The sequence below is a fragment of the Myripristis murdjan genome, chromosome 16, assembly GCF_902150065.1.
Source record: "Myripristis murdjan chromosome 16, fMyrMur1.1, whole genome shotgun sequence".
Taxonomy (NCBI): Eukaryota; Metazoa; Chordata; class Actinopteri; order Holocentriformes; family Holocentridae; genus Myripristis; species Myripristis murdjan.
In genome coordinates this window covers 31,166,336-31,186,717 of record NC_043995.1, presented here as the reverse complement: position 1 = coordinate 31,186,717, position 20,382 = coordinate 31,166,336, and the positions used below count along the sequence as shown (strand labels likewise).

General features: G+C 44.4%; 1 protein-coding gene across 1 annotated transcript in view; it reads left to right on the top strand.

Moving 5' to 3' along the window:
* sh3bp5b (SH3-domain binding protein 5b (BTK-associated)) overlaps positions 1-20,382 on the top strand; it is a 51,183-nt gene that overhangs the window by 8,006 nt on the left and 22,795 nt on the right. Inside the window, exon 3 of the mRNA XM_030072156.1 lies at positions 2,565-2,693. Within this exon, the coding sequence (XP_029928016.1) occupies positions 2,565-2,693 (129 nt within the window). The remainder of the gene's footprint in view (positions 1-2,564; positions 2,694-20,382) is intronic.

The window sequence follows — 20,382 nt, the reverse complement described above, 5'->3', positions numbered from 1 at the left end:
TTCTTCTCTCCCGGCTCATATTTATTTACCGAGCTCTACCAAGCGCTTATCTGTTAGGCGTGAACTTTGTAGATGCACAGGAATATGGGTTTAATCTCTTTTCAAAAACCATTGCTTTCTGACCTTTAACCTCCTCACTGCTGGTTGTTTGTAGTCCTGTAAATGAAAAATGTAAAATCTATCAATCAGTCTTGTGTTTGACTTGAAGGTCCTTTATGGCTGGAGATTTTAGACAAAACTGTCTTTATTGGCTATTTTTTTAGTTGCATAAATGCTGTACAAATACGCTGATGTTCTTAAGTTATAAATGGAAGTTGAAACACCAGCAATTCAACGATAATAAAGAGGAGTTGAACCACTCTGATGTTCTTGTTAGAAAAGGCGTGATAGAAATGCCGAGAGTCGATCTTTTAGTCTTGGATTTGCAGAGAGCGCAGGAAAACCAGACAGAAATGAGAGGATTGATCCACTCGCTACAGGAATTACAGAGCAGCTAATCCAGAAACTATAATATCGGAAAGACAAAACAAAGTCTGTGATGATATTGAGCTTGTGTGTGTGCTGTGACACATCAGCACGGTGTACAAACTTCCTGAAAATGGTATTTCACTTAATTATAGGCACAAGTATAGACAAGCAAGCATCTCTGAATTGAAGAAAACCTCTCTCAGGTCAAACACAGCCATATTTATTTATTGTGAATGTTATTCTCTAGATTAGATTGTTGGATTGCTTTCATTGCAAACATTATCTGCTGTATGAGTATTTTAGCCTTTGGTGTCTCAGGTTTTAGATGCTGCGGTTCTTCCCTGCAGTGACTCACAGTGAAGGAAACGCTGGAGTAAAGTAATGTTGCTGAGATCAGCAGTGTCACCAGCGGCCTGGAGGAAGGAGGTCAGAGGTCGCATGTTCCCGTGTCTCACAGCTGTGACGATCATGACCCATGGAGAAGTGCGAGGGGAAATGAATCAGAGCTGTATTTTTAAAGCAAGATGATTTCTAGGAGTAGAATAGGAAGAAAGGGGAAGAGAGATTCTACAGGCAGGAGGTGGGAAAACCAGCGGAGGATCGTACGAGTGCAGCACGAAGCCGAGACAGACCTCCTCTGTGTGTCTCCTCGTCCGGGACAGTCCCGCTCTCCGTGAGGACACACTAATGAAGTTAATGCAGTTGTTGAGCGTCTGGGCCTCGGACGGAGGGCTAACACGGGGCAGCTGAGATAAAACTTTTATTAGATTGATGGAAAGCGAGGTAGAAGTCAAACAACAAGCATCAACGAATGTCATGGCTGTCTGTGTCGACCGCTTGACCTGGCAGAGCGTCGGGAAAACATCTAGCTTTCAGTCAGTGTTGTTCCACTCACTCCACGTTAAGCCTGAACGACATGATGAGAAAATCATACGGCAGTTAATTTGACAGACGTTGCAATTGCAATATGGTTAATAATTTTGGTAGGAATGATCATTTGTTTGCATTATAATTTTCACTTTCACTGAAAAAGCTGTTAAAATGGTGATGGCAAGATTTTTTTTTATTGTAATTTTTTTTTTTTGGCAGGGTTCTGTGCTTAAAAAAAATATGTCTTCTTACGTCTGAAAAATACAATTAGCAATCTAGGGTGTCTCTCTAGCATCATATTGCACCTATTGCACTTGACCATATTGCGATTTTAATAATATTTACTTTAATTGCGCTCATGTGTTACCACCGAGCCAATGGCTTCAGTCTTTGAGTTGACTGAGTCGGCATTTCAAAGTGTTTCTGTCCAAGTCAAAGTGAAATGCATTCATGGATTCTGTTTTTTGCCCAATTTTTTTTTAGATGTAGAACTCTTTGAAAATCTCCAGAACACACAAGTGAGGCCGAAATGCAAATGCAGTCTTGTGTTATTATTCTGTTTGCTGTGTTTTCCCAGCGATGGCTCTCTCTCTCTCTTTCCCAGCAGCGTCACTTTTCATGCACTTTGTGCTCTGGTCCCAGCTGGACCAGAGTCCTGTGCCGAGCAGCTGCCGCGGCGTTTAGTGCCGCTGCCGAAGGAGCAGAGGGAAGAGAGGGCATCTTGTTCTCTATCCAACTGTGGGTGTCGTGAATTACTTTTCATGCCACATTCAGCTGCGGCACAAAAAAATTATTTGGATGGAACTGACCTACATTTCATGGCTCATGTTAAAAAAAATCATTTCCAAAACACAAATCTGCATTTTGAGGTTGGAAAAAAAAATAATTGCTTGAAGATGATCACTCAAAATCTCCAGTCTGTTTGTCGTGTGTGTTTTGTCAATGAACAATGTTAGATAAAAGATCCACATCCAGACCATTTTATCTGTCTGTTAAAATATTCTGCATATGTAACTGCAAACGGCAGATAATAAGGCACTTTGGCCTGCATGTAAAGATGCCGTTTATTCAGGAAAAGCTCACATACGCCTGCAGGACGGTGTGGGCCTTCAGCATCGATCTGTGTCGGGGAATGTCTCATTTTATGGCAGAATGCTCCACAGATTGCATCGATGTGAGTTTCTGAAGCATTTCCCTCTTTCCCTCTTGTCTCTTTTCACCGTCAGGATGCGAGGCAGAAGTTCCGCTCGGTGCTGGTGGAGGCCACGGTCAAGCTGGACGAACTGGTGAAGAAGATCGGCAAGGCGGTGGAGGAGTCCAAGCCTTACTGGGAGGCCCGCCGGGTGGCCAGGCAGGTCAGAGCCCAGGGCTGGGTGGGCTTTAAAACAAAAACAAGAGATGATGAATGGCGTGAGAGTGAGTTGTGGGTGGTTGATATTGGAATGGTTGGATATGAATGGATGAATGGATGGCCGATGGGTTGATGTGAAGGTAATCGATTAGCTTTTGTCGCCATGTTTTGAAAGAAATCAACTGACTATGCTCAAGTTTCGAACGGTTATTTGCATCCTTTTTTGAGTTTTTTGCCCCCATGGTAAATTAATTTGACTGCCTCTTATCTCAGGCATAAACTCTGCAAAGCAAACACAGAATTGTTATGTTGTCCTCTCACCCCTTCATTAAATAATCTGATTTTCTTTGGAGTTTATTTGGCTTTGTCATGCTGGCATCATAGTGTCTCTTGACCTGCCATTTTTCTTGACCCGAAAAATCTACCTGCCTCTGCATATGTTCACCTGCATTTGACCTGATTACCGAGCTACAAATTATCCAGAGCTTTCCTTGATTTTCAAGCGCGGCGGCTCATGGATTCTCAAGGTTTTTGCATGGCCCGTTCTGATTGGTTTACACAGTCGCCACCTCTTGCTGTTGGCTGAAACTACAGAAAAATAAAGAAACTCTGACACAAATTTACACCTGATTAGTCGCCTGTCTGAAAACACCTCTCCAGCCTCTGTATGCCGCGAGTGGATAAAAGTGAATTACCTGCATGACCTTTTCTCTAATTGGCTGAACACAGCCGGTTGCCGGGGCTTGAGAACGGGTTCCGAGGAAGGAGGCAATTATTTGAGACTGATCTCCCTGTTCAGCCTCGCCTGACCAACTTTGTGTGTGTAAATTAATGGTTTGCAGCCGGCTGCACATCTAGATAAGGGCCGCACTGCTGCAGGCGCACACCCGGGAAGCAAGGGGACTGACTTGAGTTTCAGAGGGATTTGTTCTGTCCTTCCTCTCCTCCCTCACCGGCGGCATCGCTCATGCCGGACAGCTGCCGATACGTTCACCTTTTCATGAGCGCATGAGGAATCAGTGTAACCGGGCTGTGCGGGTTTCTGTGGCGTGCCGAAACACAGTCACATTGTGAAAGCGCTTCTGTGAAATGACAGTGCACTTTGACTTCCTTTTTCAGACCCATGCCCTGCTTTAACCCAGCTAAGCCACATGAAGTCTTCTGAGGCCACAGCTGCTGTTGTGTGTTATGATTACCAGTAACGCAGGGATGTGAATACGGTGTATGATGAAGCCTTTTTCCTGAATATTGGACCTCCATATTACATTATCGTCTCATTTTTCCATATCAAAAACCACATTCAGCATCATTAGTACCTACATTTTTAGCATCAGGGGTCCAGTGGGAAACAGACCCCTAACCCTGTCAGAGGAACCGCCTCGCTCTATCCGTTGAGTTGTCTAGAGACGAGCAGAAATGTCCCGTGTGGTTGTGGTATTCCAAGCAAACCCCGACTCAAAACCATGAAGTTCCTCAGGGGAACTGAAACGAGGAAGTTGGCGATTGCTCTAGTTCTCTTCTACCTGTCAGCTCACCTGCTGGTCCGGTTTATTTCTGTCGCTTCGTGACATTGAATTTCACTTTTTTAAATGTATGTATCTGGAGTGACTTTCAAGGAGTTCAGCGGTAGAAAAGGTCAAACCTCGAGACTGACAATTTGGTGTAAAGTGAGGAATACAAGGCTTACAACATCCAGGCAACAGATAGATTTTAAAAAAAGAGAGAGAGAGAGAGAGAAAGAAAGGTCATGACTGGTAGAGAGGTAATTGGTTAGGGCATAAGCGCCAGGAGGAAGACGGGGAAGAGGAAGGGTGTAATTTGATGGGGGAAAAAGAAAGTATAAATGCAGAAGTGGGGCAAGGAAATCTGAGGTGGATCGCAGGTCAGGCAGAGTTCGTGCTTCACTCCAGGGAGAGGGAATTAAAGTTTTAAAAGCACCACCATTTCCAACCCCCCTGCAGCTCTTTTTCCTCTGTAAGGGGAACTACACAGGTTAGTCCATTATGAACAGTGTGGAGGGTGTGGAGGATGTCTGTCATGCTGCGACTACTTGAGTTCAGAAATGACCTTGCTCGTCATTGGACCCTCATAGAAGTTAGGTTCAGCTCACTCAAACCCTTACAAACTTTGGTTTCTCTGTTTGGTGGCTTTACCTCTCACATCCAACCTGCCTACAAAGTGCTTTGAAGGTTGGAAAGTGCTTTGATGATGAATTTGTCCCCTCGGTTTATCAGTCAGTCTTTGTTCTGAACACCACAAACTTTGTTTATTCACTGAAGGAATGAGAAGTGGCTGCAGTGAGGTTCGTCTCAGTTTCTGGTTCAGGTAGCCGGATATTCAGACTGAATGATCGTTCCTGTTTTCACTTCTTCGTTCAGTCTGAAATTGCCCCCATATTCGCCAATTTCTACTGGTGGTGGGATTTGAGTCCTGCTAACCATGATAGCTGCATTAGCCAGTTTATCGCATATTATTCTAACTTTGAAATGTCAGTTTGTTGGTGAAAGAGCTCTATATTTCCAAATAACTGATGAAAAAACTTTTGGACAAACGATTCAGTGAATTTGGGCCCAGGGGACTTTTCCAGTGCGGGGTAGTCGATAAAATAAAACATCTTCTCTTCTCAGAAATGCCAATGATGCTCTGCTTTGAGTGTTTTAAGAAGCAGCACTTGTAACTTCCATTTACTCCGTTTTGTCATGTCCGCTAATATGCTGTAATCTATGAAAGACTGTCCCACCCAACAGCAGCGCTGATTGGCCCGGTTTGGCTTTCAGTCGAGGTGTCACCGGACCCAGTGAATCGGTCAAAAACTTGTTTAAAATGAAGTGATTCGCAGATCTGGAGTCAGCCTAAATGTGAGGGCGAGGCGTTCCAGCGATCTTGGCGTTGAGCAGCTGGAAGAGAGCCCAGTTCAGGTGGTTCAGGGCACCTGGAGGCCCCTGAGTTCATCTTCAGAGGTGTTTGACTGCATCTCCCAGCATGCCTTGGGACCCTTCAGGGGCATTTAGAGAAGGTTATTACGGGTGAAAGGACATCTGGGTGGCGCTGTTTGCCCCTTTCGCGATCCTGACTCTGACCCAGATAAGTGGCTAGAAACTGGATTTATTGATTGGATGGACACACAAAAGAAATTATAAATACTCCAGAATGTGCAGCGCAGACATCCATGGCTCGTTCTGAGTGAATGTGCACTTGATTGCCCGTTATATTATTTAGTGAGCACAGCCATTATCTCTCCATTTTCCTCTGATTGCTGTTATCTTAGTCGATGTTTCATTGAACTGAACTTCTTCACTCCTGCGATGACCAGAGCAGAAACAAGGTGCAGGTCTGCTGATGTTGGCCTCTCTCTGAGCAGCTGTGGGTTAAGCTCCTTGCTCAAGGGCGCCTTGACAGGAGTTGTTTATGAAGGTACGGGAGGTTGTTGCTCATTGACCCCCCTCCAACACCTCCACCACACCCAGGTGTTTCCAGCTGATCTGGGAATTCAGACCATGTGACTTTCCGGCGACAGCCACCTTCCGCAAACTTTAGTCTGTTACCACACCATCGCTACAGCCAGTGACCTAATTCAACAGTATATGTCGTGTATCTGAGCGTTTCCACTGCTTTGTAGGTTAGAGTCGGCCTGTGTTATATTGCACACCAACAGAGAGGGATGATGTAATTGCCGGTTTTCGTAAGCTGGCCTTGTTCTGCTCTCAGATCTTGCCTATTTCTCTCCCTGTTCCTCCCACTTGCTCGCTCTCTCTCTTTGTCTTTCCCCCTCTCTGTCAGCTTCAGACTGCAGTGGAGTTTTTATCAGATCTCTCTCTCTCTCTCTCTCTCTCTCTCTCTCTGCAGTCGCACACTGCAGCAGCACCCGAGCCGCTAAAGCCGATCTCACGCTCGACTCTCACAGCGGGTGTTGCTTTAGTCTGTGATGCTCCAGATGAGATTGCTTGGCGGCTGCTTGTTCTATAGACGAGCCACAGTATTTCCCAACTTGGCGGACATTATGGGAGATGTGCTCCTCTTCGCAAAACCAGTGACCTTGTAGTCCAGTCCTTTTGCACAGAGGTCTGAACAGGACCCCGAATCTCTAGCAGCTCCAGTGGCTCACTAATGAAGCCGATCCTGCAGGCTTACCTTGCCGTGGAAGCATGGAGTGAACAGAAGTGGCTAAATACAGCATTAACCACACTATTGACCATTTGAAACCTGTGAATTCACCCGATTTCTGTCAGAAACACGGGGGAGGTTTCGCAGAAAGATTACCAGAAAACAAGCAATAAATTATTCAAAAGAAACCGCAGCCAGACAAGAAAAATTGCAAAAAATGAAAGAAATTGTAATTACAAAACCAAAAACACGAGTCAAGAAAACAATAACCCAAGACCAAGCTCTCCACCCAGAGAAAGATGGTTGATGGTTGAACCTCCTCAACACCTCCACCTCCACTTGGTACGGAGAAGACGTCATTTCGTGATTTCTCGAGTTTGGAGCGACCGGAGCGCAAAGTTTCCGAATGAAACTTTCACAACAGCTTGACCTGAAACCTAAAACTCTGGGTGTTGTGATACTGCAGGGCGCATTTCACCTCTTTACTCGGTTTTATGAGATAGATTATTCCCGTTTGCCGTAAACGTAAGGCACATGTGAGGAAAAACTGTGTCAAGGTCATTACCGTATAGCTGCCAGGAATGCGAATCCAAAGTGCACCACTGGGACTGGTTGAAGAATAGCGTCGTCGATTGTAGTCCTGAAGATATGACTGAGATTTCAGATTACCTTAATTTGAACAAATCAGCCTGTACTTCCCCCCGTGGAATTATGAAGTGTCATTTGGGATGGGTAATCATCCGCTGTATCTGTGTGTCCATCAGTGTAATGGGGCTGTGTATCTGCCCCTTGAAGGCACTCCAGTTATCAGAATGAAGATAAGAGGCCTTTGCCAATTTCCTGGTTAACACTGCAATTTTTAGAGATTTACAAGAGGGCAAGAGCGAGAATTTTCTGAACAGATTGAAAATGGAAATTGGTTCGTGTCGGTCCCAAACTCCCAATTTCCTCCCGAGGTTTGTCTCATCTCGTCTTGTCTTGTTTTTCTTGTCCTTCTTATCTAATCAAGCTCGAAATGAGCCACTACAAGGCATTGTCGTCATGACAAAGACGATGTAATCCTGCCCCAACTCCCCGATTAGCTCTGCGCTGCTTGGGAGGTTTTTAAGGTGGAGGATGAAGGATAACATTTCCTGAGCAGATGGAAGAAAATGGGCACCGAGCCCCAAATAGCAAGAGCGGACCCAAAGACAAACAATCGCCTGTTAGCAGCTGGGAGTCTTGTTTTCAAAAAGAGCAACAGTCACGTTAATGGCGTTTAATTTCATTAGCGGAGCCGCCGTCAGCTCGTGAGAATGTAGTAAATGACCCCCGACACAATTAGGAGAGCTCATAAATCCCCATAACGTCATTTAACTTTAATGAGCGATCTAAAAATAACTCGACAGACAACAGAAACAATGGCTGCTCTAATGTTTGCTGTCTTCGTTTCATCGCTTTGCATCGATCACACCTCCTGCCGGCGGCTCCCGCTCAGATGGTCGCTGCCTTCGCTGCTCGACTTGAGTAGAAAATTTGATTATGTAAGCAGAGATTTTCTTACTTTGCGCTTTGTTATTGACTCAGCTTGAAAAAAGTAGCCTTTCTTCCTTTTTCCCCCATCTTTCTTTTTTCTTCCCTTTCTTTGTATTCTTTCCTTTCTTCATTCGCTCCTTCCTTTTCCTTTCCTCACTGTGTTCTTTATCTCGGCTCGGGCTCGGCCTGCTCTATTGTTATGTCGTCTTTGAGTGACACCGTGGATGTTGCTGATATTTTAGCTTGAGTCATTGTTAAATTGCCAGATTAGAAAAAAAAAAAATCCCTCTCTGTGGCTTCGCCCCTCATTTTGATAAGAAACACATTATTTGCGGTGGCAGATAAGCAGCGGCGCCCAGGGGAGTGGCGTCAGGCGAAGAAAAAGGACTTGGCTTAACCTTGACTCCCGATAGAAGATAAACTGCAGAACTATAGCTCCGTATAATCTGCATTTACGTATCAGGCATCGAGCCGGCAGCTAATCCAGGGTGATTCATGAAGAAACAGTGGAATGAGGTGTTTCCCTGCTGGGCGCCCCTGGGCACGGCAAGAGAAAAAAAAAAAATCCTTGAAAGCGCGCGGGCTTTACAGAGATAAAATAAGGCCTTTCTAAAGGTTTTTCAGAATTAATGGATGGCCTTGGAAATACGTGAGTTTTGTTTACACATCCTGAGGAAAACCCTGAGATGGATATTTGTGTTGGTTTCGCCGCCATGTGCAGTTTTACAGTCTTTAAGGAGTGATGTCACCATCGACAAAACAACAACAAAAGGAATAAAAAATTAAAAACAAAATCTGTCCTTTAATTTGATAAACAGGTGAGTGTGGGAGCCAGGTTTCCACCATGAGAAGCAGCCAGTAGTCAGGAGGTCAGAGGTCAAGGCGCCCACAGTGACAGAGTGACAGAGAGGTGCGATGAAAAGAAGTAAAACGAGAGCAAGAGAAGTACCGTGGAAGGAATTTTTCGAGAGTGAGTGGAGGAGTTTGGAGATCACTCAGATGTCAAGTGCCGCTTCAACAGATGAGCTTTCAGTCTGCGACAGAAAAAAACCCAAAACAAAACAAAAAAAAAACAAGGAGCTGACCGGAGCTGAACTGACGTCTCATCGCATCTGCGCTCCCAGTGACTTCCCGTTAACCTGATGTTCAGGGCAAAAAAAGAGATGTAGGAGAAGTCACTACATTATAAATCACGGCTCTTCAGCAGGCGAATGAGAAGATTAAACTGCCTGACATGAAAATAGCCACCAAAAAAAAAAAAAAAATAAATAAAAAAATCCATCAAAATAATACAATTAAATAGTTAAATAAAAATAATTAAATGAAACAATTAGTAATAGTACAATTAAATTAAATTAAATAATAAAACACAAATAATTAAATAAAACAATTGAATAATATAAATTAAAATAATTAAATTAAATAAAGACAAATAATTACATAATTACATAAAATAAAATAAAATAAAAAAAAAAATTAAAAATAAAATGTGTTAAAGCCTGTTTTTGAAAGTAATTGAAAAAAATTGCTCCTGCCTTTTCCAGTCGAGGCTCCTCAGGCAGGTCAACCAGAAGTTTCCATTATTCAGTGCAAATGTGTCAAATACAGAACACATTAGTTTTTATGTTTAGGCTGTGATGCCTGTGTTTTGGCTGTTGTGAGGATCAGACCTGAGACCTTGTGATTACAAGACAGTCACGCTTGCATCTCAGTGGGTCTATACACTTTATAATTCTCTAAAAAAAACTTGTGCTTAAATAGAGAAGCTGAGAATGACGGGGCAGATGGGAGTCAAGTTGTTTTCCTAAAAGCCCAGTGAGTCACATGGATCCAACCTGGGACTGATTTAAGTCACAGGTTTTTAAAAGCCCTTCTTTTCCCCTTGATCTCCCTCGTGGAGCCACGGCAGGCTCGGGCACAGAAATGAAGACTTTCACCTTGCAGGCGGGTCGGGGTGACCGGGTTAAAAAGTTGGCGAGGCAAAGATCGCTCGAGTGCGCTTCAGCTCAAACAGGTTTGTAAGTGCCGACTCAGCTGGGAGGGAGCTGGGTCACGGTATCTGAAGCCACAGCTAGTTTTTAAACTCACAGAAGTTTTTTCTGACATCATGAAATATGGATTGCATCCGTTTTTTTTTTTTATTGCACTTCACCTCCTCAGCCTCAGCTAAGGCTGCAGAGCAGGCGGTCGGGGGTTTTCCGGGGGGTTGAGTGTGTGTGGGTCTGCGGAGGAAATCGAAAGCTACAGCATGGGCCTTGTTTTTGCATAATCTTGTGGCACTTGTGGTAATTCTGTTCTACAAGCAAATGTGAAAGGCATCTGACAGATGGAAAATCCTCTCTCACTTTCACTTCTTCGCCTCCTCCTCAGTTCACCTTCTTAGTGTATTAAAATGACAGACACGTTTGAAAAATTCCTCTCCAAAAGGCTCTCTATAAAAACAAAAAAAAAAAAAAAAAAAAAGTGAACACCTGAAGTTTAAGGGAATCGCTAAAATGCAGTGGATCCAGATGCTAAATCATTTCATCAAACATGGTTTTTAATACAGCTAGAATACGTTTTCATATTGGATCTCACATTTTGGAATGAAACCACCTGTTTTCCCTGGTGACTCTTTCTTTTTTAGCATACGGGGCAGAAGATTCAATGTTAAATAAATAACAGTCGCATGTTGTGATGGAAAATAAGGGCTCACAGAGCGGAGGATGATTATAATTCTTATTTATGGCATCTTCAGCAGCAGAGAGGGGGGATTCAGGGACAGGGAGCACACAGGGATGAGGAATGAAGGAAGTTTGGAAGGAGTTTTTGGGGTGAGTGTGGCGGCTGAGTCTGACACAATGATGCCGAGATGCAAAACAGGCCCAGTTTCTGGAAGCGGAGGCTGACACGGCCCAGCAGCGGAGAAGGAGGGGTGTTGGAGACGTACTGGAAACTTAACCGGGTTACGAAACTAAAACCAAGATCGTCCACCTGGCATGAAGGCATCACAGCAAACAGTTTGACGTTGGACAGGTGTCGATCCGACCGCCTGCACTCACAATGAAAACCAGTTTCGATATGATGCTGGAACAAAAGACGACATCATGTCATCGTCTGTAGCGGCTACCTGCATCGTTTTGGTAAATCTGGACATGGATCTTGCTCTGGTTTGTGTTGTAAGTGGTTTCCAAACCTCCTTTAGTATGAATTCTCACCATGCCAAAGCATCAAATAGTGAAAAATTTGTTTTTTTTTCTGTGTTGATGTTGAACTTTCCTCTTGCACATGGCTGCCCCTCAAGTGATGGTTGTGAAGCTCACCAGTGACCGTGACCGTGGCCTGTGGTTACATCAGCGGTTTAGTGGAGACAGGAAGGAAGGAGGGGAGAGGAAAGGAAGAAAGGAAGGAAGGAAGGAAAGGGAGAAGCAACAGAGCAAACCCCCGACCCTTGAGAGGGTGTTACAGGACGGTGGATTGGCGGGTGACGATGTGATGCAGCTGGAACAGATCGCTGTCAGGAGGGAGGGGAGGGGACAGACGGACGGGTGGAGGACAGACGGAGACACGCTGGACTTGATGGATGGGATGGTCGCGGCTCGGTGTCGGCGGGCAGGCGGGAGCCAAAAGCGCCGCCGCTTCCCTGACGTCCAGTCAGACAGCTGGCGCACGGAGGGAGGCGGAGCCACGCTGTCACTTTCTGCCATGAGACCAACAAAGATCCATACAAGGTGAAGCTCACCTGCCTTATTGAGAGCAGTAGAAACGGCACCGCAAAAAAAACAAACAAAAAAAAACGTCCTAACAAAGACCAGTGAAAGTCCTCCAGACGTGGAGTCAGCGCTTATGAAACCCTGCAGCATCAGACTGAGAAACAGGTTGAATCCCAGGAGAGAGAGGTGGCTATTCTCTGTATTATAGCCGTCCTGATATCAGATTAAAACAAGAATTCACAATAATGATATTACTATAACATCTGTTGAACATTTGAAGGGGAAGAAAATGCCATGAAATGCATTTATTGTTTGATTATTGTGGGTTTGGTCTCTTTCTTGGCATGAAAATACAAGATCAGCGAGGTAATGAGAGTCTGGAACCATGTCAGGTGTGTGTGTGTGTGTGTGTGCGCGCGCGCGCTATTAGGGGAGGAAGAGAAAATGAGAACAGAGAAACAAATGATTTAACAGGTGCATGACATGAATATTTCAGTTTTTAAATATCACTCTTATCATCAGTACCAGTATTTCTCCACACTCCTCTACATACTGATATTTGGGTTATTAATGCATTGGTTTGATGTTTGCCTGCACTGATTCTTAGCATGAATATGTTTATTGTTATCCAGCCTTTATTTGTGTGTGTGTGTGTGTGTGTGTGTGTGTGTGTGTGTGTGTGTGTGTGTCTTTCCACCATGACAAGAATAATTTCTGCACAAAATACTAACTTCTTGTGATTCTTTTCGGAAACCATTTTACTCTTTTATTACAAATATTAAATCTAAACATTGGACTCATTTCTGATGAACTGTCATACGTCCATAGATTCTGCAGAGACGGGACTGTTAACTTTATTATTAACGAAATCATACACTGTGCTCGAGAAAGAGGGTCCAAATACACAAAAAGCCTCAAGCATTTCTTAATAACAGGCTGCACATTTGACAACAAATCTCACACCTCTTGCTGAAGTGGATGTAAATGTAAATGTAAAGTAAATCTGGGGACCTTAACACATCTGTGAGTGAGCTATAAAAACCATAAAAAAACAAAAAGCCACACCATTTTGCGCCGTGAAAAATTGCACCTCCAGATTGTGGCTGGTCCCGTTGGTTTTAAAGGCTAATGAACCCCAAACATGTTCAGCCAATCAGCAGCTTCAGTCTGCTGTGAATGTCAAACCCTAACACACACACATGCACACGCCACATATGAGCCTGTTGCTCTTTTACACCGTAATCTCTCCGTTCATGTCAGTGTTTAGCCACCAAGCTGTAAATGCGTCCACCTGCCAGCAGGAAATTAAAATCATCAGTCCAGAGATAATTTAGGTTTGAAGGATGTCACGCTGCTTCACCGCGGAACGTTCCAGACATGAGGAGCCGCGTGCCAGTCAGACGCTCGGAGGCTCCCTGCCCTGTTTGGCGGAGGAGCGGCAGAGCGGCCCGTCTGTCGCTCTGCGGGTCGCGTCGACTGCCGCTGTGTCGAGCCGCCCCCGCCGCTAAGTGAAGGCCATCTGCGACCTGCCGTGCTCTCTGCTCCTCTCGTGCTGCAGAGCCTCCGTCCGTCCTGCATGCGTTCTCATGACTCTCATTTTGTTTATTCAGTCTTCACATCAGGCTCTTTGGTCTTGTTTCTGCGCGGGCTTGTGCCGCTAAAAGCTCCGGCCTCGTTTCCTTCTTTGGGCGCCGGCATCAGGGCATCAGGGATTTCTAGCATCATGCTCATGAATCATGAAGCAGAAGTTGGTGGTTTTCGATCGGCTGGCTTTAAACATCGTTGTCTGACATGTTCAGAGAAGTGAGATTTGACGACGTGAAGTCCAGAATTTTATTTTATTTTTCTTTTGTCCCACTAGTGCCACAATGCATTCTCACACCCAGGGCGTCATATACCAACCCTGTAACCAGAGATGGGGACTTGAGTCATTGCGACTTGGACTTGAGTCGACTCAAGTCGCTGTTTTAATGACTTGTCACTTGACTTGACAAAAAATAAAAAACTTGAGACTCGACTTGGACTCGGAAGTTTAAGACTTGGTACTTGACTCGACTTGAGACTCGATGACTTGAATGACTTGATTGTTGTTCACTTCATGTTTTCAGTTTGAATATAAAATAATATCTCTAGCCTGTAATATTACCCGATATTAGAGCGCACGCTGGGAATGGTGTTGTAATGATTGGATAACGACCTTGTCAATCAGTCATGCCCTCTCCACTACCTACCTTAGGTTTTGGAGAGACACGCCCCTCATATCAGACAGTCATCATCATGTTGGCGGTCCGTCATTTGAAGAGCCGCTCTGCCCAGTAAGTGCTTGTAAATTAGCTAACAGCCTATTACCCTGTTAATTGATAGTCAGCTTAGCTAACGTTAGCTTGATACAAGCATGGGTACGAGATGGTTTGCGTGTGATTTACAGTCTCTTACTGACTATTGGCGAGTTAGTGCATGATGTAGGGCCTGATTGACGCTAGGAAAGCAGATCAATAAAACAGAGCAATAAAGCAAAAAGTCATATTTTATAAACAGGTTAACTAAATTGGCCGATGATATTATTTGATAGTTACTAATATCTTAGATTTTCTCTTTATTAAGACCAGATTCTGCAGGTAAGATTGTAATAATGTGACTTGACTTGATCTATTACAGGATTTGACTTGACTTGACTTGACTTGACATAACCTGTGACTTGACTTGACTTGACTTGCCCAAGAAAAATTTACTTGGGACTTACTTGAGACTTGAAGGTTAAGACTTGAGACTTACTTGAGACTTGCACATGGGTGACTTGATCCCATCTCTGCCTGTAACGGTCCTTCACGTCTGATGGCGATGTGCACTGAGCTTTCTTGCCTTTAGTGTCTCGTGGTTAGGTTTAGCCTCGGTGAAGGTTCGGATAACGGAGGAAAGGTTTAGCCATAAAAACGGAAGCGACACAGAAACTAGACGGTCTGGTTCGTGGTCCTGCTCCAAGGCCGAAGCCGAAACTTGACTCAGACTGGCGGCTCGTGCTTCGGGCTCCTGCGGCTTCTCAGCCTCACGCCGCAGACGCTGCCGCTCACCGTGTATCAGGATTTCCTTGGATTTTCACCAGGATTTCCTCAACACTAAAGTTTCTTTGTTTTTTTTTTCCTCATAAATTTACCACTTGAGTCTTAAATTCTTTTTTTTTTGTCCCCACAGTGACCCTAACATTGTCACACAGGTTGGGGCATTTATTTTATTTATTCATTTATTTTATGATGTTCCCACAGAATACAAGCACAATACAAGCTTTTCTCTCCTACTTTCTGTATTTTCTTTCCCTTGTCCTTATCCTTCTCCTGCTCGGTCATTCTTTACCTCCCTCTCTCCCTCTCTCTCTGGCTCGTTCTCCCCTCTTTTCTCCCGTCTCATTTTCTCTTCCTCTGTGCCGCCCCTCCCACCCCCCGTGGACTGAGGGGGTTTTGGCAGGCAGAGCACGACACATCAGACAGTGGCCACCGGGAATGGCGCTGATGGATGGAGAGAGATGGATGGATGTACAGATGGAGGGATGGGGGGTGGGATCTGGGGGAGTGAATGAGAGGAAGCTGCTGCAAGCCTTCTTAACGCCATCTGATTATATTCTGGCTTCCAGGGACGCGTGTGAGTGTTTGTGGGTAAACTGCAATGTCCTACAGTGTGTGTGTGTGTGTGTGTGTGTGTGTGTGTGTTGACATTGGTTAGCCCATTGTTGCATAATAGCTCTGACACAGTGTTATGTGACTGGGTGTGGGTTTCCTATTGTACCCATTTGTATGCATGACTCAGTAAGATTATATGTGATTTGTGTGTGTGTGTGTGTATGTGTGTGTGTGTGCTCAGGGCTGTGTGTCTTTCTTATGCCCGCTTGGTAAATTATGCAAGTATGTTTGTCATTACAAACTCACAGCATACATGATATTTACATGATATTTACATGATATTTTGAGATTTTTAGCCTCAGGTTTTTGGTTTTAGATTTTACAGTTTTCGTTCTCTGATGGACGAAATAATTTGCGGATTGAGTTTTTGGATAGATTTGCCTGAAATTTAGATTTTCGATCCATCCGTTGATCCATCTGAACAGGGTTACAGATGAATTCCTGCAGTATAAATGTATGGAGGGTTGGGTTCAACACATCAGGCCCGTTTCAAGCTCTGGTGTGTGTGCATGTTCATTTTTTGAGTCTGTTTCTCCTCTCGTTTACTGTGTGTACACACTTGGTCATGTATTTGCGTCTCCATGTGTTTGTGTGTGTGCCTACAGTCAGTCTGTTTGGGGGGGATTTTGGAGGCAGATGCTGATATTTTTGCACTGAAGCTGCCAACATTTCAAGCCAGTGTTTATTATCTTGAAATTTAACCAACTTCCTGCCCAAAAATAATGGATTCAGTGTTTTTTTGTGGCAGAATTCAATTCTTGTGACAATGGAAAAGCCTCTGAAACAGCATTCAGCCCATCATGGGACACTAAAACTCTCCACTGGACCCAGACTGATGAAATTCTCCCAGGTTTAACAACTCTTTAAGAAATGCTCTTACAACAAGGAATATTATTGCACCATTAATTGATTGCACGTCACGTACAAAGAAAATCATGTGTCTGATTTTAAGAGGCTGCAGCCGGACGTTGGTCTAATTGAATTTGTGCTGTTGAACACGTGTCTGAGTTTGCTAGGATTCTGTGTACGTGTGCAACCAGCTGTAGCCTGGGAAACGACCTTTAACCTCCTGCTGCCCTGCACCAGACTGTACTGCAGGATTTACAGTACTGACAGCAGCAGCCTGGACTTCCTCTGCCCGTTGGCCCCCAGTAAGTTTCCAGCAGGAAATCAGAGTTACACAGCAGACAATTTGCAGATGCCTCATGTCCTCCTGCGGCTGCTGACTCATGACTTCAGAGAGTCGAGAGGCAGCTGCTGACACGATGGCACAGCTACAAAAATCATTGTTTTATTTTTAGTTTATTTTAACTTCATTTTTTTATTTTTTTATTTTATTAATTTGATTTAATATAATTTTCTTATTTTATTTTTATTTTATATTTTCTTATTTTTTTAATTTTTTTTTTAATTTAATTTTTTATTTTCTTGAAAGTCTGCCTGTTCTTTTATGTGTTGAATACATTTCATTTCAAGTCTTGGGCCCTTGAAATGAATGCAAAGCTCCACTGTAGGAGTCCATGAGAAAATTAACAATCTCATCATCCTCTTTGAAAAGCTTTCCTCTCACTGATTTGTGATTTTTTTTTTTTTTTTTTTTTTTTTCTCGGCTGTTGAGTGTCAGCAGGGCTTGAATGTGGCGGCGGCCTTCAAACCGCAGCAGTGAGTTTACTCAGAGGGAGAAGCAGCCGCCCTGCGCTCGCTGGGCTCCAGTGTTGCTCAGCACTGCGTGGGCTGCTTTCAAACCCTTTGCATGTTGTGTTTTTTCCCCGATGCAGCTGGGCCTGCTGCTGCTTCACTGGGGGAGCAAGTTTCTGCAGAAACCAAACAAATCTGGTTCCAGTCTCTTTAGCTCGACACGACGCTCTCTGCTCCTCACATCAGATTCACACAGAAACAAATGAACATCATCACTTCACGCTTCCTGTTGTTGTGCTCGGCTTTTCTACCCTGAGGAACTGCTGGCTATCAGATATAAACATCTGCCCCTTTTACCCAACAGCCCTTGCATGTTGGTGTTATTTCCTGTTTTATAAACTAAATCTGTTCTCTACAAAAAAGTTAGAGTCTTGCATGTTTAGGCCTCTCAGCTCGGTGCACATCAGAGCTGAGTCTGGCTGTCGCCTCTCATTTTAGTATTCAGTCACGTCATGCTGACATTTATAACAGAGACTCGTGATGAGAGTGACAGCCAGTCGCCACCAGAGTGACTCCACTGGGCAGAAACCTCCAGATTAACAGGATATTTGGCTTCATTTTCAGAGTTAAAATCTTGCTGTGCTTCAAAAAAGGTAAAAAAAAAAAAAAAAAAAAAAAAATACATGATAATCCAGAACAGTTTCACTTGTTTCAGGTATTTTTCTGGGAAGTATAAATCTGCTGTAAACAAGGCAGAAGAAGACAGAGAAGAAAATTCAAGTGGGATTATCTCATCCCACTGGCAGATTTTTTTTCCTCTTCTTTCGAGGAAAAACAGGATTTAAACACAGAGTATCAGAGTAAATGACCTGTGAACACGGACATTTTGCAGCATTACTATGCAGACGAGTGTGTGTGTGTGTGTGGAGAGCGTGAGTGACTCTTGTTTAGTGGCTCTTGACCTTTCTGATGCACATCAGAGCTCATTCTCATGCATCCTCATTGGACTAACTTACAGTTCATGAAATCATACTGAAATTAAAATATTCCCTAGTTTTCTAGGACCCTCTGAACCTCCTCAAGGACCTCTGGGGGGCCCTGGATCCCAGATTGAGACCCGCTGATCAAGTTAATAACTCTGATTGTCAAACTCCAGGATGCTGGTGTTTGTTTGTTTGTTTTTTTGATGCCCATGACATTTTATCAGCATTATTCTCACCTGGAAAAATGAACCAAACATGAAAACGTGCTTCCATTGAACTGGGACGCGGCATCGCAAAATTTAACGAGGGTCAGTTAAAGTTTGCTGTGTTGCGGTAATCATCAGCGGGCTGGTTAAAGGGGCATACCGCTGCATTTCAGATCCCGTCCAAAGGTGAGAGATGCTCGCTTGAGGCCAGAGCCGTCACATCTCAGCCGCTGCTTGTGCGTGTCGACTTGTGTTTGTGTTGACTTCAGTTTCATAATGTCTTGTTCGCAGGATATGCACCATCAACTTCTGTTTTGCCCTGCATCTATTGTGTGTGTGTATGTGTGTGTGTGTGTTGTGTAACTCTCCTGTGTTGCATCAGCTGCAGGTATCCAGGTCAAGCTCCTTCTGGTTTTCTTTGCAAATGACAGCACCTCTGGTTAATATGGAAAACCCGTACGGAGAGAGACATGATGAGTTTGGGGTGTAAAACAGTTGAAAATAATGCTCGACAGAAACAAGAATATTTAAATAAATCCCCACCACATCTGTTATGGTTCTCGTGCCTCGGGCTGAAACACGCCGCTGAGCTTTCTCGCTCAGCGATACCAAAGCAGATCCTCTCCTGCCGCCTTAACGGGGAGAAATCAGAATATTTTTAGTTTTAGATTCGAGAATAAATTCAGTTGAAATGATAACATCTCGTTTTCGGCTTTCGTCATGAGCAGCCGCGCCTCGGTGGCGGATGTCGTGAGCTGTGATTTTAAGTGTGAAAGCAGCTGCAGGGGTTGACAGGGTGATGACTGGGAACACTGGTTTTGACTGGAAACTCTTACGTTGTGTGAGAGGATGAGTGATTTTTGTGCAGCGAGTCTCGGGGGCTCATATTTTTGTACTGAAGTTGCCTGTAATCGATATTTTGCACTGTTTTTCAGCCTCTGTGTATTCGAACAACGTCAGACCCAAACAATTATAAGGATTCAGTTGTTGTCATCCTAAAATATTATTGTTTTCACGGTGAAAAAGCCTCTGAAACAGCATTTGGACCATCTTGGGACACTAAAACTCGTCGTGCTCCAGCACTGAAAGCTGAATGAAATCAAACCCCTCCCGGCTGTGGCGAGTGAGGAGCCATCATCGGTCCAGCCCCGGCGACTCCGAGCCTTAACTCGCCCTCTTTGCGGATAACCAGTATAAAGTGCAGCAGTCCTACTTCTAAGGGCTTATCTGGGTTAATTTGCCCAAGAAAAACACCGTGAAGCAGACATGAGAGGCAGAGCGAGCGAGCGAGCGCCGGCCGGCCTCGGGGTCGTGCGCGGTGCGTTCAGGCCCCGGGCGCTCTCACAGATCTAGGCCACTTCCTCCCGCCTCTCTCCTGGAATAAACAGGCACTCAGACCCGGGCCGGGCGAGGGCCGCGGTCAGCCGAGCATGACGGGACAAAGAGGACGGCGTGCTAACAGCGCCAGAGCCGGCGACCTCCATCTGTAATGGACGTGCCTGCCTTGCTGCATTTTTTTTTTTTTTTTTTTTTTATTTCAGCTAGTTAAAAGCCGGCTCCTTCTCGTGGAGCGTTATCCGACCTGGGTCACTTTTTAAGATGGAGGCTCTCTTTTAAAAGGAAAAAAAAATATATTGTCTGGCCAATCTCATCTAGATATGGAAAGGGAAAAATGTAAATGCCAAAGAATCAGGAGGAGATTTGGTTGATCAGTCTTTCAGCCTCAGAGGTTTTGGTCATCACCGAGGTGTTTTCCATTTGTCCTCCTTCCTCCTCCTCTCTCTCCTTCACTCTCTCTCTCTTTCTTTATGCCTCAGATTTCAGCCGGTGTGAGTTCTTGAAGGCCGACGCTCATTTACTCTGAAGTTTCCAAAAGCAGAT